Source organism: Lucilia cuprina, chromosome 6 (assembly GCF_022045245.1).
Source record: "Lucilia cuprina isolate Lc7/37 chromosome 6, ASM2204524v1, whole genome shotgun sequence".
In the NCBI taxonomy this organism is placed as follows: domain Eukaryota; kingdom Metazoa; phylum Arthropoda; class Insecta; order Diptera; family Calliphoridae; genus Lucilia; species Lucilia cuprina.
In genome coordinates, this window is record NC_060954.1 from 2,924,411 (window position 1) to 2,947,169 (window position 22,759).

Here is a 22,759-nt window from a genome sequence, read left to right on the forward strand (position 1 = left end):
TCAAAATTTCATCACTAGTGATTAAAACTATAAAAATATTTTTTTTTTGTAAATTGTAATAATAATTTGAATAAAAAAAAAAAAAAAAAATAAGCTGTAAGTTTAGTGGTTTCTTTTTTATAAACATATATGTATGTTAAGAATTTTTCGATCTCACTCCTTATATAAGCTTTTAAGCTTTATCTCAAAGCTTTAAGCTTTTTATATAAAAATTTAGATTTTATAGTTAAACATCATTTAAAGCTTTTGTATAACATTAAGCTTTGTATAAAATCTCGAAACTAAAAAGCTTTTTCCTTAAGCTTTAAACTTTTAATATAAAAACTAGTTATCAAACTTACCATTAGATCCCATTAATTGCAAAGAATTACTTTGCTTGTTATTACAACCATTCGGTGTTATATTCAAACTACCACCAATAGAATTTCTTGCTCCAGCAGCACCATTCGTCTTTTCATATATACAACTACTCGACGAAGAGGTATTACGATGATGTTGCCCCAACAAACCTCTCGATATTGTGCCATTATTTGTACTTTGAGAATATTTTTGATATTGACCAGTTGGTGGACCGGCTATATCATTACTACTGCCACCATAATTTAACAATAAAGAATTGGCCTTATGATTAAAAATATGCACACTGGCCGGTCGCTGGAGGACAGCATCATTTAAAGAGGCCACAGATAAAGCCGATGGTGTCTGTCTACCACTATGAGAGTAATTAAGATTTTGTTGAACAGCTTGATAATGTATACCAGGTGTAGAACATTGTTGCGGCGACATGGAATCATTACTCTTGGGCGGTGTTGTATGAGCTGAGGAGGAAACTGCTATATTTGGAGTACCGCTGGTACTTAAATTCGTACAACTTAAAATCATAACGGGTGAATTATCATGCAAATCGGGCAATGACGATGATATGGTAGAAGAACCACTTATTGATTTGGTAAATTTCGAGGCACATGTTGCTACTGGTGAATGATTTGAGGTTTGACTATCCGATGCCAAAGGATTATGAGTAGTATCTATGGATTTGCGCGTCTTAAATAGGCGCATGCTTTCGATATTAAATTAGTTAAGCAAAAAGTTCTCAACGAACTTTTTCCTAATATAGCTTTAAGATATTGCGCGCAATTCTGTCATATAGAAAACATAATCTAGAAATGAAAAGAAGAGAAAAATTATATAAAATTTGAATATTTAATGGCAAAAAAAAAATTGAAGAGAAAATTGCTTTAATACATAATTTTTAAAATATTTTCCATTGATTGGCAGTTAAATAATTATAATGTTTAGAGTAATTTAACATGACATTTTCAATAGAGCTATTAAATAGAAATATAAAGAAACACTTCTACTACTTTGCAATAATAACACCATTTCCTTAAGAATTTAAAAAAGAACTAAAGAAATTTTTTAAGTTTTAAAAATAATTTAAAAAATTTCTTTCAATTAAGAAACAAACAAATTTCATTTAACTTAAAATTTCTGTTGGAAATGGTGTTGCTAAGCTTGTAATTATTATTACTTTTTTTTGTATGCAAAACATATTTGTCTGTCTATCCGCTTATCTTAGTATTATGTTAATATTTATTACGCTTAAGAATGTTTTTCTGGTATTTTTAGTTTTATTTTTTTTTCTTCTCTTTTTGCATTTGCAGGTGTTAATTGCAAATATAAATGCAAAATTTAAAAAGGTTTTTTCGAAGGTTTTTTTTATACATATTTAACAATCTAATGAGTTTTTAATAATTTTTTTTATCCAAAAACATAATATTTCGATTGATTTGTTATTATTTTTTTATGTTTCCATTTATTTTTCCACCTCATTATTTTGCCAAATCCATCGAACGTTCTATTTTAATAGCAAAATAATTATCTATATTATGGAAGTTTAATTGAAGCTATTAAGTTATGTTGTTGATTTGACTTACACATACAAATATATTTGAAAAAAGTTATAAACATGTTTTTTTCTTTAAAAACACAGATTATGGTCTTTTATAATTTAAAACCCAGAAATTTATAGAATGATTTCATTGATTTTCAATACCAAAACTCTCAAATCCTAAATTTGATCCTGTAAAATATCTATGGCCTTTAAGAAATTTTGATTACGGACAGACAGACATTGCTAGAATGTTTAAATGTACCCAATACAGAGATTCTTCACACTACGAGCAAAGTTGCTGGCAAAAGCTGGCTGCTTGTAAGCCAATACCGTCCACTAAGCCTTCGGTTGTAGGTAAAAGTCCCAGCGGTGAGGTATCTCTGCCTGTCATGGCGAGTACCTCTGCAACCGCAAGAGCAGCCCTTGCTGATTAAAAGTCAGCCAAATCCATGCCTTCGGGTGACATAAAGGTCTCCCAAGTGCCCTGTGCAAATGTGGAATCGTCGACCCCGATGTCGGATCCCTCTGCTGCACCTCTCCCTATATTGGAAAAGTCCTCTTGAACTCGTTGTCTAGCTCTTCCAATGTATCCCAAAATTCTTCCCCCAGACACAAAAAAACTTCCAGAAAGGCTTTTGTTCATCGGCTGGCCGCCGAACGAATCGTTGAGCGTCACAGCGCCAAACCCAACGATGTTTTAACGAGCGACGAGAAAGCGTCTCTCGCGTGGGCGAAAAGCCTCCTGGCTAGGCTAAAGAGCTCCAATCCTCCAGCTGAGGCAGAAGTGGTCATAACTGCTGCCGAGGCGCCTAAACGGTAACAATACGAGAAGGAGACCCCTTCTTCAATGTCGACCGCAGCAACAGTGACGGAGCTATTTCCCAGGAAAAATGGTGGGGAAATCCGTCAAAAGATGCTAGGCGTATACTGGAAAATCCTAAAGGAGAATCCAGGACCTGCCCCCCAAAATGATGACGCTGGCTGGTTCCAGGGTCATATCAAGCTGCTAGCTTGTTCAAATGAGCGCTCTGCCCTTCTGCTGAAGCTAGCTATTCACTCCCTTGGGGAAGTGTGGCCAGGTGCAAGGTTGGACGGATCCCGGTAAGCTAAATTCATCGCAGACCGCCATCTATTGCCACCATCCCAACTGAGCCACATGACCCGACGGAAATTCTGTCTTACGAATAGACGAACCTATTCGTCAAGTCCTTTTCTTTACTAACCAAGATTTATATAGCTTAAGTTTTTTAAAAAATGTAATTTTTTTAAAAACCAGAAATTTCACTTTCTTTCCTTTTTTGAGGCCCACTGTGCAAAGCTTAAACAGCCGTAGAAAGCTAAAAATATTACAAATAGTATACCTTTAACGAAAAATGAGTTAAATTCTGTTTAAAAACTTAAGAAAGCTCAAAATTAAAATTTTAAAAATTTTCAAACAGGGCGTATGATTAATATTAATAGAGGACAGTTTTAGGAAAAATATCAATAACTTCAAAAATAGTAGAGCGATTTCAAAAATTTTAAATCTTAAGAAAAGCTGATAAAATTTGAAAACAAATTATTAAAATAAATAAACGAGGGTGGTTTGAAAATTTGTTAAAAATAGCAAACAAAATATTCAAATTATTTAAAAGTTAAGAAAATTTTCTAATTAAATTAAATTTAAATTAAAGTTTTTTTTTTAAATAAAAGTCTTACTACTAATAGTTTAACACACTAAGACTTAGGCTCTTAAAGACTTAAATAAAAGTAGGTTTAATATTTAAAAAAAGGCAAAGGCAAGCTTTGTTATACAAAGTAAAATATTTTCATTAACAAGTGTTAAACCAGTCTTATAAAAAAAATTTGCATAAAATATACAAATTTTCTCACATTAGTTGGTTTTTTATAAATAATAAATATAAAAAAACAAACTGCAGAAAAATTAGTTTAAATATTAAACTTAACGGTTTGGTTTGTTGGTAATAAGAAAGTATAAAGAAATTATAAAAAAAATAATTACAAAATGTAATTGTTTTCCATTAAAACAAAAATGTAAGTCACCCAGTAATAACACATTTAACATAAAAGAAACTCTCAACCAAAATAAAAAAGTAATAAAGAAATGTGGAATAAGTAAATAAAAAAAATGTTCAAGTTGACCGTTACACTTTATGGAAATTTGAAAAATTGTAGATGATGATGACCACAACAAGAAAATGTTGAAAAAAAAAGCAAAATATAAAAATTAAAGTGAAAACTTGAATGTTTTCTGCTTCCTTTTTCATAATTTTCCATTTCTCGATTTGTGGTTATTTATTTTGTAGTTTAATTTTTTTCAATTTCAATATTTTTCTTTTTATATTTGGGCAATTATTTGCTCTAGTGGTTTTTATAAAATGGCAATAAAATTTTAGTTTTTTTTTTCTTCTACAATTGCTTTTATTTTCAAATGTTGTATAAATTAACAATTAGTTGTTAACATTTTTATTTTTTTTTGTTTTGAAATTACAAATATCAAATGTAATACAATAGATTTGAATTGAATAACAAATTTAAGAAATGTTTTAATTTTCATATAATTATAGGAAATTTCAATATATTTGCGTGTATTTTCAATTAAATAAAATTTTTGCAGTTCAATGTAATTATTTGCTGATAATCACCCAGAGCAATAAACCTATTTAAAACATTTATTAATCTGATTTTATTTTAAACTTTTAAAAATTTTTAAAAATGTGTAAATTTTCAATAACATTTCTTCCATGCTTTTTACTAATTTTGCAAAATTTTTACACACACACACATACAAATCTTTTATATCTTGTCTTGTCATTGCTTTGCTTTAATTAAAATCAATTTAAATGTTATCCCCACTTTTTTCTTTCACAACAACTCTAATAGCTATGAATTCATTTATCTTATGATCTTTAAATCTTCTCAGAATCTATAAAAATCATTTTAAATTAATTAAAAACCCATAAAAAACAATCCTTTCAAAATATTTCTACTACTTAGGCCAGGCCACAATTGCTGTTAACATAAATTCTAAAGGAAAAATATATAAGGCTGCTAAAGCAAGAAAAAAAAGTATTGACACAAAACTCTAACAAGCCCATTTTAAAGTTAACGAATGTTGAAAAAAAATTTGTGTGTAATAACCAGGAGCTGCTCTAAATGTCTTAAAGCATTTATCAATTATATACAAGAAAAATTAAATTCCTTATGCATGAGACAGCGCTGCACAGACCAACGAAAAAAATCTTAAACTAGGAGTGAAAAAGGCAAACAAATAACTAGAAATATAAAGAAACCATAGACCAATAATTACAAATTCCTAACATAAATTGTTCAGACAGGGATGTAAAACTGAAATTAACTAAAATTGAAATTGAGCTAAAAAAGAACTAGAATTGAAATAGAACAGAACTAAAATTGAACTATAACAGAACTGGAACAGAACAAAACAAAAACAGAACTAGTACAGAACTAGAACAGAACTAGAACAGAACTAGAACAGAACTAGAACAGAACTAGAACAGAACTAGAACAGAACTAGAACAGAACTAGAACAGAACTTGAACGGAACTAGAACAGAACTAGAACAGAACTAGAACAGAACTAGAACAGAACTAGAACAGAACTAGAACAGAACTAGAACAGAACTAAACTGGATCTAAACTAGAATTCAACTTCAAAACTCTTTCCCAGGTTTAATTTTTGAAAATAAATTTCCATCCCTGCTTGCAATTCTAGTCAAATAGCAAGTAAAAACCAACAAAAACAAATTCCAGAACTAAACCATAAAAAGAGAAGCACAGTAAAATATGCAAAAGCCGGCTATATTTTTTTGTACTTATTGTTGTTTTTGCTGCACGCCTACATTTTTGTAGTTGTAATAGTATGTGAGTGGAGTTTTGAATGCGTTTTTTCGCAAAAGAATGCCCCGAAAGAAAACGAAGGTAATCTAGGCAACAATAACACAAAAAATGCAAGCATACGAACCAAAACTTAATTTACTTATAAACCAAAAACGACAACAACAACAGCAACAATAATAATAATAATAAAAATAAAAATAAAAAAAAGAATTGTAACAAGTTAAGAGTTGCAAGGCAAGCAAGCAGGCCTTTTTTGTAAAGATTTTTAAAGTTGGCAACCTTTAAAAGAATGCGGACTTGCCAGTCTGCTGTCAGTTATTAGCAAACAAACACACCTTGCTGCTCCTCAGTCCCCCCTCTATTAAGCAATGCTTTATCCTTTAGAATAACTCAAGTTGTTTGCTGCAATAAATGTAAAAAAACTAATAACACAAACTCCCCACAACAACAAAATAAAAAAAACGGGCCTTTAGGAAAAAAAAATATGCAAGAATTGTAGCAATTTTTACATACTTATACTGGAATAAAAAGAGAAACAAATTCAAGCCAGGAAAAAAAGCAAAGCTTTAGTTTTAAGCGCCTTTTATGTTTGGAGTCTGTGTTGTGGCTTAATATTGTGGCTTATGCTTTAGTGCAACATTGCTTGGTAAAGGGGCTCAGGCTAGCCAATCCGTCAGGCAGGCATGTGCGCCTTTAAGGTTTTTTCTATATGTTTTGCTTAATGTTTGTTGCCTTTATTATTATGTTTTATTTTATTTGTTTTTTTTCTGTTAACTTGAAATTGTTGTGGTTTAGGTTCAAATCACACTTTGGTTACAAAAAAAATATTGACTGTTAAGAAACTATGGCATGCAACATGCTAGTCTGTGAGCGATGGATTGTTCAGAAATCATTAATATGAAAAATAATTGAAATTTTATTTTTAGGAATTGTAGAAATTAGATCAAATTAAAATTCTTTAAATCATTAATGGTGTAGAGTTAATCAAAATTAAAATTTTAAATTTTTTTTGGCTTAAAATTTGTCGCCAACACAATCTTTTCTTTAAAAATTGTCGACAGCTTCAAATTTTCTATAAAAATAGTCGCTAGCTCAAAATTTCCTAAAATAATTGTTGTCTACTTTAAATTTGTTATAAAAATTTGTCGTCGGCGTACAATTCTCCATAAAAACTTGATGCCGTATCAAAATTTTCTATAAAATTTTGTCGTCAGCTTCATATTTGCTATAAAAGTAGTCACCAGCTTAAAACTTTCTATAAAAACTGTTGCCAGCTTCAAGTTTGCTACAACAATATGTCGCTAGAGTAAAAATGTCTTTTAAAACATGACACCGGCGTCTAATTGTCTATAAAAATTCGTCTTTAGTTTAAAATTTTCTATTAAAATAGTCGATAACTAAAATTTTTCTATAAAAATTGTCGCCAGCTTTAAGTTTGCTATAAAAATAGTCGCTTGCCTAAAATTTTCGAAAAAACACTTGTCGCTGACAAAAATTATCTTTGTATTGTTAATTATTCTTACCAATTTATCTAAAACAAACAGTATAATAAAGTTTTCTATTATATTTTTATGATTCTATAAAATTTTGTAGATTCCTGGTATATTTAAGGTTTTTGAACTAATAATAAACCTTGTTTATTTTTTTGCAATAGTTAAGAAATATTTTCCTTATAAACCTTTTATTAAATGGAAATAGTTAATGAACTATTTTTTCCTTTAATCTAAAACAAGAATTTTTCTCTCTGACAAACCGTTAAGAACAGTTGTTAAGCCATAAAAAATGGCAAGTGTAGAATAAAGTTGGCAAACACTAAAGGTTTATGACAGACAACACACATGTGCTGACTTGAAAATGACTGAATTTTTGTTCATTCTTTTTTTGAAAAACAATATAATTAACATTATTGTTATGATTTCGTTATGCTTAGCTAGTATAAATAATTAAAAAATAAAAATCAAGAACTATGGGTGATTATGATGGGTATAGTTGTTTGAATTAATTTAATATTTAAGCAGAAACCATATGTTATCATTTACTTTTTAAATGCTTTAAGTTGAAACTGAAAAACAACATCAGCAGCAGCAGCAACAACAACATGCTCAATGTTCCACTACTGTTGCTTGCCCCATCACAGCATTTAATGCAGCCATGTGTACAACCCATACAGACATTGACTACGTTTTTATAGCAGAGGTTTTGATTTTTTTCCGATTTTTTTTGTGAAAAGTTGCTGACCTTCACAGTGTGGCCCAGTGAATACAACAACAACAAAAATGTGATAACAAAAAGAAGCAGCAACAAAAACAAATTACTAAAAAAAGAACTTTTTATATTGATGATGGAAGCTTTTGCTGGTGGTTCATAAAAAACCCCTCTTCTCGTATTTCTAAAAAAAATTTAAGTTTTTTTGTTTTGTTGTTTGTTTGCTCACCTCTGCTGCTATTACTGTTGGCTACTGCTGCCGCTGTTGTTCTGATTGTTATTAGTTGTTGCTGCACCTGTTTGACAACATTATACATAGGTATGTATATATGTTTTCTTTTTCAACCCATTTGCTATTGTTGTTGCTTACAAACAATATGCAGTTGATGAGCCATAAAAAGCAGCAGCAAAAACAACAACAACAAGAATTATCTGTTGTTTTTATTGTTGTCGAGAGCAAAAGAGATTATAAAAAAAAGTTTTTTTTTTTTTTTAGTTATAATGCAATTTTTTGTTTGCTGCACGAGTTTGTTAATGTATGAACGGATGTGTATATGTGCAGTATTCGTCATAGTAGCCATTCATTCGTGTTGTTTTGATTTGTTTCGTGAGATTATTGTTTTTGGTTTTTGTGTCTCGCTTACTTGAGTTGTTAGTTTTGGGGGTTTTTAAAAAAAGGTACCAAATTATCGCTGGTGAAAAGTTTTCTATAAAAATTTATTGTTGAAATAAAATTGTCGATGAAAATTCAACGCAAATATAATAGTTTTTATAAAAAATTGTCGCTTGCTTTACATTTTCTATAAAAGTATGTGGCCAGCGTAAAAATTTCTCTAAAAATATATCGCTGAGTTAAATTTGTTAGCGAAATTGTGTTGCTGGGGTATGTCGCCAGCGTAAATTTTCCTCTAAAAATATGTCGCTCTGGTAAATTTGTTAGTAAAAATATGTCGCTTTGTTAAATTTTTTAGTGAAAATGTGTTGCTGTGGTAAATTTTTTAGTAAAAATATGTCGCTATGTCAAAATTGTCTTCAAAATTTTGTCGCTAGAGTTAAATATTGTATACAATTTGTCGCTAGTGCAAAATTATCTACAAAAGTTGTCGCTAGTGTAAAATGTTCTTCCAAAAATTGTCTTTGGTATTTCGCTAGTGTAAATTTTTTTTATAAATAATTGTCGCTAGTGTAAGCGTTTTCTCTAAAAATATGTCGCTGGAGTAAATTTCTTAGTAAAAATATAACGCTAAGTTAAAATTGTCTAGAAAAATTTGTCGCTACCGTAAAATTTTCTAAAAAACTTGTCTTTTTTCCATAAAAATATGTCGCTAGGGTAAATTTGTTATACAAATTTGTCGCTAGTGTAAAAATTTTCTCTAAAAATATGTCGCTGAAGTAAATTTCTCAGTTAAAAATATGTCGCTAGGTTTAAATTGTCTTTGGCGTTAAATTTTCTATTAAAATGTGTCGTGAGAGTGTAAATTTGTTTTAAAAATTTGTTGCTATTGTAAAAATTATATCTAAAAATATGTCGCTGGAGTTAATTTCTTATTAATAATCTGTCGCTAGGTTAAAATTGTCTACAAAAATTTGTCGCTAGCATAAAATATTCTATAAAATTTGCCGCTAGTGAAAAATTTTCTTCAAAAATTTATTATAAAAACTTGTCTTTGGCTTTTAATTTTCTTTAAAAATTTGTCGCTAGTATTAAATTTTTTTCTAAAAATATGTCGCCAGTGTAAAATTTTCTCTAAAAATATGTCGATGGTTTAACTTTCTTATTAAAAATGTATGGCTAAGTTAAAATTGTCTACAAAATTTGTCGCTAGAGTAAAATATTTTATGAAATTTTGTCGCTAATGTGAAAATTACTGAAAAAACTTGTCCCTGGCGTTTAATTTTCAAATAAAAATATGTCGGTATTGTAGATTTATTAATAGACTTTTGTCACTAGTGTAATTTTTTTATAAATAATTGTCGCTAGCGTAAAATTTCCTATAAAAAGTTGTCGCTTTTTAAAAAGTTTCAAAAAGAAACATTTTTTTTTGATATAAAACTTTGACTTTAATGTACAATTTCCATAACAAAGTGTAAAATTTTTAATTTTATTTTTGACATAGTACTTTTTGTAAAGCACCAAATGGACTTTCCTAGTTTTCAAATAAAAAAAAGGAAAATGGAAATTTTATAGTTTTTTTATTAAATGATTAATTTTCATTTAATTTAAAATTCGTTCATGTAGCCAAGGTGTAAAATTTTTAATTTAAATGAAGTAAGTGATTAATGTTTTACAATCTAGATTATTTACTATTAATGTTTAAATTCTAAAATGAAAGTTAGATCTTTTTTAGTTTGAATTCTTTTGAAATCTTATTTAGATGATTTATGTAAAAAAACGGTGCTTTTTATACCCTACACCACTATAGTGGGGAGGGTATTATACGTTTGTGCTGATGTTTGTAACATACAAAAATATTGGTCCAATACCCACCTTAAAGTATACCGATCGATTCAGAATCATTTTTTGAGTCGATTAAGACATGTCCGTCCGTCCGTCTGTCCGGCTGGCTGGCTGTCCATGTAAACCTTGTGCGCAAGGTACAGGCCGCAATTTTCAAGATAATATGATGAAATTTGGACCAAGCATGTTTTTTGGCACAAGGACGAAGCCTATTGAAAATGGTTGAAATCGGTCCATTATTTCACCTAGCCCCCATACAACCGTACCTCCCGATTTGAACTTTTTATGCTATAATTACGTCAAATATTCTGCTATCTCTCTAAAAATTGGCACAAATAAGTTTTATATAAGTATAAATGATACTGCAGATTTTCGTAAGGATCGGCCTATATTTGACCATAGCCCTCATACAAACCCCCCTTCAAAAAATTACTTAAACGTCTAAAATTGACTTGTAACCATTTGTACCGCAATGAAACTCAACAAAACTAACTTTTATTTAGAAATATATCCTTTTCCCAAATTTACCGAGGATCGGCCCATATTTGACCTATATAAAGCCTAATTTAGAAATTTTAGTTTTTTATCAATAAATGGCTTAAATATTTTAGAATTATGGTAATATTCAACATAAAAGTTTCTTTACAAAAAATAAAAATTTTATAAAAGTAAAAATTGTAAAAATATACTCATGGTGTAGGGTATCATATGGTCGGCCATGCCCGACTATACTTTCCTACTTGTTATATTTAAACATTTGTTATATTTTTCAAGAGTTTTTATGATACACATCTGCTAGAAATATTAGAGTAATAATTTTTCTATTTTAATTATATTTATAGTGGCTATAAAGTTACCTTTTTTTGATAAGGCTATGACTTAAATAAAATAAAAATAAATTCTTTATTTAAAACGAATTTTTTTGCAAGACTTTATAACGATGTGGTTTAAAAAAAAACCACTTAAAGATAAGAAACAGTAGTGGCAGCAGTTGGTTTCAACAGCTTTTGAAAATAAACTATGACTCATGATCAAAGCTTAAGGAAAAAATATTTTAAAACTTTTTTGCTGTTTGAGCAGCTTTAAAATATTTTGTTATTTTATTTCTCATAAAGTAATAAAATCCTTCCTTTTTTTAATATTATTTCCACTTAATTAGTTTAAAAAATTTAACATATGCTTTATTAAAACTTTAGAGAAAAAAAGTTATCTAAAATTTTTTTTTGTATTCAATAAATATAAATTTAAAATCGAACGGCCTTGTCTATAAATATTTCTATGTTTAAACGTTTACTTAGGTATGTACTAATGTACATTATTAGTATTAAACTGGCAGCATAAAGTAGTTTTAAATTGTTTCATAAATAATGCTAATGTGTTTAAGCTTGTGAGGAGTGAAATATTTATATTTTATTTATGTCAGGTTTAATGAACTTAATTGTATAAATAAGAAAAAAACAATTTTTTTTTGCTAAAAAATTGTTTTTGCCTCTTAATTGCATTTCAAAAACATTGAACTTTTATTTATTATTGTTACATTATGTGCCAGAGATAAACAAAAAAAAAATTTTTAACAAAAAAATAAATATTATCTGCGAATGTCGGTATATTATAACAATGGAATGTTTAATTATTTTAAAGTGTCATAAATGCGCCTCAAAAAAAATTCAAATGTGTTTCAAATCTATAAAAAAATATGCTAACGACAAATTTTCATAAAAAGTTTTACATTGGCGACAATTTTATTTCAAAGATTTCAAGCTAGCGACAAATTTTTAGAGAACATTTTACATTAGCGACAGCTTTAATCAAGTCTGATCTATAGTATATTCTACAGGCTAGTATGTAGTATAGTCTGTAGTCTAGTCTGTAGTCTAGTCTGTAGTCCAGTCCATAACACAGTCTGTAGTATAGTCTAAAGTCTATGGTCTAGTTTATAGTCTAGTCTATAGTATAGCATATAGTCTAGCATATAGTCTAGTCTATAATCCAGTCTATAGTCTAAACTATAGTCCAGTCTTTAGTCTAGTCTATGGTCTATTCTATAGCCTAGTCTAGGGTAGTCAATGGTCCAGTCTAGTCTATATTCTGACATATAGTCTAATCTAAGTCCAGTCTATAGTGTAGTTTATAGTGTAGTCTATAGTCTAGCTTATGTTCTTATTTTTAGTCTAGTCTATAGTCTAGTTTATAGTCCAGTCTATAGTCTAGTCTGTAGTCTAATCTATAGTCTAGTATAAGGTAGGTAGTCTATGGTATATTCTATGGTGCAGTCTATGGTCTATTCTATAGTGTAGTCCATGGTCTATTCTATGGTCTAGTCTATAGTCTAGTCAACAGTCTGGTCTATAGTCTAGTTAAGAGTTTAGTCTATAGTCAAGCTTATAGGCTAGTTTATAAACCTCTATAGTCTATATTAGGTCCTAGTCTTAATCTAGTCTATGGTCTATTCTATGGAGTAGTCTATGGTTTAGTCTATAGTGTAGTATAAGGTCTAGTCTAAAGTTTAGTATATAGTCTAGTCTATAGTCTAGTCTAGTCTATGATGTAGTTTATAGTCTAGTCTACCGTCTTGTCTATGGTCTAGTCTATTGTGTGGTCCATGGTCTAGTCTATAGCCCAGTCTATGGCCTAATCTATAGTCTAATCTATAATGTAGTCTATAGTCTTGTCTCTGGTCAAGTCAAGTTTAGTCTAGCCTATAGTAGAGTCTAAAGTCTAGCCTATAGTATAGTCTATAGTTTAAAGTCCAGTCTATAGTCTATTTTATAGTTTAGTCTATAGTCTAGTTCATAGTTTAGTCTACAGTTTATAAGCTAGTTTGTAGTTTATAAGCTAGTTTATAGTCCAGTCTATAGTCTAGTTTATAGTCTAGAGTATGGTCTAGTTTAGAGGCTAGTTTTTAGTTCAGTCTATAGTCTAGTCTATAGTCTAGTTTATGTTATAGTCTGTGGTCTAATCTATAGTCTAGTCTGTGGTCTAATCTGTAGTCTAGTCTATGGTCTAGTCTATGGTCTAGTCTAGTGTAGTCTAGTCTATAGTCTAGTCTATGGTCTAGTCTATGGTCTAGTCGATGGTCTAGTTTGTGGTCTAGTCAATGGTCTAGTTTATGGTCCAGTCTATGGTCTAGTCTATTGTTTTGTAAATGGCCTAGTCTGTGGTCTTGTATATAGTCTAGTTTATAGTCTATAGTCTTATCTATAGTCTAGTCTATTGTCGTTCTAGTTTTTTGAAAAACTTTCTTTAAAAATTTCATTGTATGTATATCATTGTAAAATTTTTTAAATTTCACTTTTACTTAATATTGAATTGAACTAATTAAGATTGTTCTTAAGAAATCATGAAATCAATTGAATTTTATTTTGTTATGAATTTCTTAAGAAGTCCATACAAATACAATAAATGTGTGAAATTCTTTGCTACAAATGATGGATGAATGCTCTTGACACTGTCGGAAGTATTTCTTTAATACCCCCAGATCTATAATACATGAGAAAACAAATGACATTATAATGTCAACGTTTATTGTTATAACATAAAAATAAATAAAAAACAATACACACACAATATACATATATGACAGACTAGGTTGTTTTTGTGAAGAAAAAAATATTTTAATCAAACATTGTATTCATAAATAAGACAAATAAAAAAATGCTACACATAAATAAACTATGAAATATGTGTGTATGTATATTACACTCTGTATCTATGATGTCAATGTCTAAAATCCATATAGGAACTTCATATAATAATAATTTTCCGTTTAAAAGTGTTTTTGTTCAATTTTGTCTTGGTTTGTGCACAAAAAGTGATAAATATCACATGCAATTTTTTCACATTTTTTTTTGTTTTATTTTTTTAAACAATACAATGACACCATCAGTGACACTACTAATCATTGGTTGCTGGTGCTATTGACTGAAAAGTTTTCGCTTTTTGTTTGTTTAGTTGTCACAGGCATTTTTTGACATGCAATGTGACAACAGCATGTCACAAAGAGTTTGTCATTTAACTTGAACACATTTTTTGAACACACACATTCATATACATTGTTGGCATGTTTTAGTTGTTTTTCTTTATATATAAAAAAACCATACAACATTTTTGAAAAATTAAGATTGGTGTAAATCTAAAACAATTTATTTTTATTTCCTTTAAATATTTATTTAACGTAAAAAAAAAAACATTTTAATTGTTATGTGTTTTGTAGAGGTTCTTTGTTTTTTTTTTGTTAAGAGAACATTATATTTAATGTCATCTCATGTTCATTAGCATTAAACCTAACATTGACCAGTGACCACATAATTTTTCTTTCATTCTTTTTTATTTTCTCTTGACCAACTTAATCACTGGCGCCCATTTCTCTCTCCCTGCTTAAAAGATTGATAATATAAATTAACCCTTTTAAAGCTTAAGTTAAACAACGACAAATTTTTGAAGAATATTTTTTGCAAGTCTATTCTAGGGCTAGTCTGTAGTTTAGTCTAGTCTATGGTCTAGTCTATAGTCGAGTCTATAGTTTAGTCTATAGTCTAGTCTATAGTCTAGTCTATAGTCTAGTTTATAGTCTAGTCTATAGTCTAGTCTATAGTCTAGTCTATAGTCTAGTCTATAGTCTAGTCTATAGTCTAGTCTATAGTCTAGTCTATAGTCTAGTCTATAGTCTAGTCTATAGTCTAGTCTATAGTCTAGTCTATAGTCTAGTCTATAGTCTAGTCTATAGTCTAATCTATAGTCTAGTCTATAGTCTAGTCTTAAGTCTAGTCTTTAGTCTAGTCTATAGTCTAGTCTATAGTCTAGTCTGTAGTCTAGTCTATAGTCTAGTCTGTAGTCTAGTCCATAGTCTAGTCTATAGTCTAGTCTGTAGTCTAGTCTATAGTCTAGTCTGTACTCTAATCTATAGTCTAGTCTGTACTCTAGTCTGTACTCTAATCTATAGTCTAGTCTGTACTCTAGTCTGTAGTCTAGTCTATAGTCTAGTCTATAGTCTAGTCTATAGTCTAGTCTATAGTCTAATATATAGCCTTGTCTATGGCCTAGTCTATAGTAGATTTTTGCTAAAAATTTAATTTTTCACCTAAAATCCATTTTTTTTTACTTTTTAACAGATTTTTCTAACTTTTGACCTGCTTTCCCATTTAAAGGGTTAAACCTAACAGATTTATTTTATTTAAACATTTTGAGTGTTCATTTTAATGCTATTACTTAAGTTTGTTTTTTGTTGTTACTGATTTGTTTTTGTTGTTGTTGTTGGTAAACCATTATAACATTATTTTGTGTTTCTAGTGGTAGTGGTTCTTTTTGTTGCTATTGTTTGTTGGTCATTTTATATGTATGCTTTTTTGTTGCAAATGAACATATGTTGACCATTAACATTGACATTGTCTTAAAAGGTGCGCCTTGCGCTTTAACATGCTGTCGGCTCAAGGATTCAAACGACAGTTCAAGCTTTAGCAATAAGTTGTAATTCTATACTTGTGTTGTTGCTGCTGTTACTCTTGTTGTTGCAATCACTACTAACTTAACAATACACAACTACCTTAACTAACACTACACTACACAACAATAAGCTAACGAAAAAGAAAAGAAAGAGAATTTTAGATTTTGTTGACAACATCTGCAGCAGGCTGCAAATGTGATGCAACAGTAACACAATAAAAAAGAAACTTTAACTAAACAACATACCAAGCAAGCAACCAACAAAAACAAAGAAGAAAACAAACATACAGAAAGATACCAAGACAAACAAACAGACAGAGATAAGGACAGACAGACCTATAGAAGGACAGACAGACATAGACTTACATTTAAGCAAGAACAACAACATTTGTTAGTGTTGCTTCATTTAACCAGGTGTCGACACTGATCTGTAATGACAATTACAATATTTTGTTGCACTCTCTTTGGTTGCACATAAATGCAACAACAACAATAACAACAATAGTTGTTGATGCAACAGCAATATAACATCATATTTACTAAGAAAACTATGCTGCAGCATCAACTAAAGCAGTTAAACAGCTATGGCAATAATATTTTTTTGTTGTAAAGATGTTGCATGAACACCAAAACAAAAAAAAGAAATCTTACTTACACTGATGATTTAACATCATATTAAAGATGCATGCCTACGATTTAATGTTTACTAATATCGTACACCTATATTAAAGATATTTACTTTTAAAACAACAACAATAATAACTGCAACATGTCCAGCAATAACAACAACAAGTATAATACTCATCATAAACATTTAGTTTTTTTATTTGTTTGTGTCATTACATAAGAATTTCTATAAGTTTTTTTGTTATTGTTGCAAGCTTAATAAATAAAACTTAATTACTGTTTGTAAGTTGTTGTTTTTTATATTTATTTATTTTTTTGTTTGCTTGTTTGTTATTGTTGCCATTAGGTTTATTGAACTTTTTGTAAAGTTTTCCTTTTTTTTTTTTACTTTTTATAATAAAATGCATTAAAATGCTTTGAATTTTAAACTATTCTTAGGAAAAGTTTAGAAAAACTTAAAAGCAATTAAGAAGATTAAATTTTTTTTATAAAAAAAGAAAACAATTTTTACAAAATTTTATGGCAAAGGGAGATATTTAAAGAAAAATTTATTTTAGCGACAAAAATTTATATGAAAAAAAAGTAAGCGATATTTTTTTTAATAAAAACTTCTACATATTTAGAGTTTTATAGACGTTAGTTTTGGAAAAAAGTTAGAGACAACAATTTTTTTTTATATTTTTAAAGAAAACGTAAGCGTTTGATTATTAAAGCCGATCTAGTCTATAGTCCAGTCTCTAGTCTAGTCTATAGTCTAGTCTATTGTCTAGTCTATAGTCTAGTCTATAGTCTAGTCTATAGTCTAGTCTATAGTCTAGTCTATAGTCTAGTCTATAGTCTAGTCTATAGTCTAGTCTATAGTCTAGTCTATAGTCTAGTCTATAGTCTAGTCTATAGTCTAGTCTATAGTCTAGTCTATAGTCTAGTCTATAGTCTAGTCTATAGTCTAGTCTATAGTCTAGTCCGTAGTCTAGTCTATACTCTAGTCTATAGTCTAGTCTGTAGTCTAGTCTATAGTCTAGTCTATAGTCTGGTCTATAGTCTAGTCTATAGTCTAGTCTATAATCTAGTCTATAGTCTAGTCTATAGTCTAGTCTATAGTCTAGTCTATAGTCTAGTCTATAGTCTAGTCTATAGTCTAGTCTATAGTCTAGTCTATAGTCTAATCTATAGTCTAGTCTATAGTCTAGTCTATAGTCTAGTCTATAGTCTAGTCTATAGTCTGGTCTATAGTCTAGTCTATAATCTATTGTCATTATATAATTAATTGTCAGTTAAGCAAAGACATGATAAAACCATAAAACTTTCTATCGATCCATAAAACATGCTTTTCTGAATTTTGATGCATCATTTTTTAAGAATTTTTTTTTCTTAAACAAAACCCCATTATCATTCAATTATTTTCACACGTTTTATTTTTAGAAACGTTTAAGAAACAATGTTTTATTTTTTCGAAATATTTTTTTCCAATTATAGAAGTTATTAATATTTTGTTTAATTATTGCTGTGTCATGCTTAATTATTATGATTAAACATGTTGTTTTTTTTCATTCTTTTTATTTTTAATAATCTTGAGCTACTGCGTTTTTATGTTCAAATAACCATATTTAGCTTCTAATTCTTTAAGAAGTTGTTTTTACAGATTTGGTTATTAAGCAAATAAATATTATAAAAAAAATTTAAGAAAAACTGTTTTTTTTTTGTCTTTTAATGAAATTGAAAATAATTGAAATTGTTGTTCTTTATTTATATAAATTCTTCAAAATAAGAATGTTTCTTTTTCAATGACTTTCTATTTTGCTGCCTAAATGTGTTGATGAATTTGAGCAATTATAAAGTTGAATGAAAGTTGTATTAATATTTGGAAATGTTTACAATTTATTGATAAACACAATTAATGTTAAATTGAAAGTTTATATAAATATTGTTTCACAAATACTTAATGTCAATTATTAAACAATTTAGCATTTGTTTATTTGGTAAATAAATGTGACAGTAAAAATGCTTGAGGTTAAACTAACAGGTATGTGTCTTAAGTCTTTTGTTTTGTTTGATGTTTTAAAAGAGAAAGAGTAAGTTTTTAGGAAAATAAACTAAAAAATTGTTTAAAATATTCAACAGGATATTAACTTATTTTGTGAATCATCAGTTTAATATTCATATTCAATTTGTTGTAAAAAAAGTTTATGTCTTAAGTCTTTTGTTTTTTTTTTTTAAAGAATATTTCAAAACTTTTTTGAAATAACTGTAATTAAATTTATGACCAAAATAAAACTTCAAAAATAATAAAAAAATATTAAATCTCTGAAGTAATTTGTAAATAGATTTGATCATTTACAAAACAAGCCATAAAATTTGAACATTAAATATTACACAACAATAACATCTGCATTACACAAATTGTTTGCCATAAAAGCATCGATCATTATGATGACATGTTTCAAATGGTGGTGGCCATTATTACAAAGAAAAAAAACTTAAATAACAACCACAAATAAATTATCAACAAACATGTTGAAATCCTCTAATGAGGTGGCAGCATGAAATGTTTGTGTTATACACCTTAAAATTGTTTAACAAATTCCCTCTTAAAGGTAATTCTTTCTTGTCAAAATATTATTATTTATAATATTTAGTCATTTATTTAGATCTATTTTCTCTTTTAATTCCTTTCCTTTCTATTACACATATTTTCCTATTAATTAATGTTTAACTAACAACCCACTAAGTAATATTTTTAGAAATTTTTTTTGATAAATCGTTTTAAACTCATTCATCTTGGCCATTTATTAAAATTGACAAATATTTATCTTCCCCTTAACTTTTTTATAGTTTAGTTAAATATAATTAAATGTTATTTTTTGTTAAGAGTTTATATTGTTTAATAAAATTGCTAAGAAAAAAGCTGTTCTTCCTTGTTAAATGTCTGTTTTTTTTTGTTATTGATTACATGTGGCTTGCAAACCACATTAAATGTTAAAATCCAGTTTTCTTTTCACATTCTTCAAGAAGGAGTTTCTAGCTTTCGAAAGTTAGAATTTTTTAATAGCTCTTGGATGGACAGACATAAACTTTCATTTGAAAGCTAAAAAATAAATAAATTAAAATATTTTCTGAAATAAACATAAACTTTTAAAATTTTTAACAAAAGTTTTTCTTAAACTTCAAGTAATTTTTCAAAAAATGACGCTAGCGTCAACTTTTCTCTGAAAATATGTCGCAAATGTATAATATTTAAAATTTTCTATAAAAGTTTTGTCATTAGCGTAAAATTTATAAGAAAACTCGTCGCTAGCATACATTTTTTTACAGAATTTTATTACTAGCGTGAAATTTTTTGTATAATTGACGCTTACGTTAAAGTTTCTATACAATTTTGTCGCTAGCTTAAAGAAAATAAATGAAAAATATCGCTTGTAAACAAGAAAAGTTTGTTGCTAGATTTAAATAATCTATAAAAAATAAGGCTGGTGTAAAGTTTTCTGTAAAAAAATGTCGCTTGTATAAAATTTTTATAAAAATTTGTCGCTAGCTTAAAGAAAATGTATGAAAGATGTCGCTTGCAAAGAAAGTTTTGTTGCTAGATTAAAATAATCTATAAAAAAAAGTTTTCTTTAAAAAAATTGTCGCCTGCATAAAATTTTTACAGAAATTTATCGCTAGCGTAAAATTTTCTTATTAAACTGTCGCTAACATTAAAGTTTATATAAAAATTGATCGCTAACTTTAAATAATCTATAAAAAATGTCGCTTGTATAAAATTTTCTACAGAAATTTGTCGCTTGAGTAAAATTTTCTATCAAACTGTCGCTCACATTAAAGTTTCTATGAAAAATGTATCGCTAACTTTAAATAATCTATAAAAATGTCGTTAGTGTAAAGTTTTCTATCAAAAATTGTCGCTAGCATAAAATTTCTACAGAAATTTATCAAAGTGTCGTTCACATTTAAGTTTCTATGAAAAATGTATCGCTAACTTTAAATAATTTCTAACAAATATCGTTAGTGTAATGTTTTCTATTAAAAAAATTGTCGCTTGTATAAACTTTTCCACAGAAATTTGTCGCTTGCGTAAAATTTTCTATCAAACTGTCGCTCACATTAAAGTTTCTATGAAAAATGTGACGCTAACTTTAATCTATAACAAATGTCGCTAGTGTAAAGTTTTCTATAAAAAATTGTCGCTTGAATAAAATTTCTACACAAATTTGTTTTATTTTACATAAATTTTAAAGAAACGACAACAAATGTCGCCAGTTTTCTATCACAAAAATTGTCGGTTGCTACAGAAATTAGTCGCTTGCATATAATTTTTATAAAACTATAAAAAATGTGTCGCTAAATTTAAATAATCTATTACAAATGTCGTTAGTATAAAGTTTTCTATAAAAAAAATTGTCGCTTGAAATTTATCACTAGCGTAAATATTCCTATTAAACTGTCGCTAACGTTAATGTTTCTATAAAAAATTTGTCGCTCACTTTAAATAATCGATAACAAATGGCGCTAGCGTAAAATTTTTTATAAAACTGTCGCTAACGTAAAATTTTCTATATCGCTATTTTAATTTTCTTTGTCGCTATTTTAAAATAATTAAGAAAAAATGTCATTGGCATCATCTCTTCTATAAAAAAATGTCGCTTGCATTTCACAAATATATCAATTAAGTAAAATTATATATAAAATTGTCGCTGGGGTAAATTTATATATAAAAATTTGTCGCTTGAGTATAATTTTCACTTGCATTTCACACAAATTTAACAATTACCTAAAAATTTTCCATAAAACTGCCGCTAGTGTAATTTTTTTTTTTATAAAAATTTGTCGCTTTATTAAAATTTTATATAAAAAAATGTCGCTAGCATAATTTTTTTTAATTAAACGCCATCATTTAATTTTGTAGAAAATATTTTCGTAAAAGTAAAATTTTTAAATTTTTCTAACAAAATATAAATAAATTAACTTTTTTCTTAACAAGTTTCTTTTCTAAGTCTTTTGTTTTTATTTTATAAAACTTTATGCTAAAAATAGCCAGAGATTCTTAAGAAAATTATTAGAAATTATGCTAAATAACTATATGTATATATTTAGTAAAAACTAAAAGAAAAAAAAACTATAAATTTAAGCATAAAAAAATAACATCTCTATAATAATTCCTTTGCCATAGTAGTAATAATCAATATTTTGTTGCTGTTGTTGTTGTCTGTCTCTACAACAAACATGCCTACTTAACAACAACCATTAGAAGAGAAAAATCTTGTACAAACTAAAGCACGTTTAGATGTTGTATATAGTAGTTATTATTATTGTTGTTGTTTTTTGTTAAAAAAAAAAATAAGATTGATTTGCGTCATGTTACCAAACATGTCTAATAAGTGGTCATGTTAAAAAATTACTTATAAAAATACAGTAGCCAAGATAACACAGGCAGGCCACTCCTCTGGCCAAAGCAACAGCAGCAGCAGTAGAACGTTAAAAAAAATCTTTATTTTTCAAGTAGACTAAGAAGAAAAAAAAACCTAAAACACTTAAAAAAACAACATAAACACAAAAACATACCCTTTGAGAGTTAAAACAACAACTACATTCATATACTTTAAAGAAAATTTCATTTTTAGAGTTCTTTAGAATCTAACTAAATCCTTTAGTGAGTTAAACACATACTAACTGGCAGCAGACGACAAAACCAAAAAGAAAATACAAAAAAAAAACCAAACAAAAAACATTCAATATGAAAGAGACGTATTTGGTTTGATAACTCCATTTGTGGTCAAATTCACCTAAGCACGCTTGAATGATGAATTCCCGCGAAATTCACTCTTACATGTCGACAAACATATAGAAAACACTTTAATAATGTTTAGCAAAAAAAATAAAAATAAATAATAAAAAAGGCATAAACAAAGAGCAGAGACCCAAAACAACAAGAAGAAATATAACAGAAATACTGGTTGAGTAAAGTGTGGCTAAATGTTTTTAAAGAAAATTTAAAATTAAAAACAAACCAAAATTCTTATAACAAAATTTGATTAAAACTTCTACGCTAGCGACAGTTTTTTTTTGTAAATATTACGACAGCGACAAATTTTGTGTAGAACATTTTATTTCGTCTAATCTCTAGTCTGGTCTATAGCCTAGTCCAAAGACTAGTCTCAAGTCTAGTCCAAAGTCTTATCTATAGTCTAGTCTATAGTCTAGTCTATAGTCTAGTCTATAGTCTAGTCTATAGTCTAGTCTATAGTCTAGTCTATAGTCTAGTCTATAGTCTAGTCT

The 22,759-nt window shown here is 28.2% G+C and overlaps 1 protein-coding gene across 2 annotated transcripts in view; it reads right to left on the reverse strand.

Annotated features, from left to right (window-relative positions):
* The window catches only part of LOC111679774 (putative mediator of RNA polymerase II transcription subunit 24), an 84,741-nt gene that overhangs the window by 17,186 nt on the left and 44,796 nt on the right, over positions 1 to 22,759 (reverse strand). For both annotated transcript variants that reach the window (XM_046955680.1, XM_046955681.1), the window contains exon 2: positions 342 to 1,160. In XM_046955680.1, coding sequence (XP_046811636.1) covers positions 342 to 1,059 — 718 coding nt within the window. In that variant the 5' untranslated portion in view covers positions 1,060 to 1,160. The remainder of the gene's footprint in view (positions 1 to 341; positions 1,161 to 22,759) is intronic.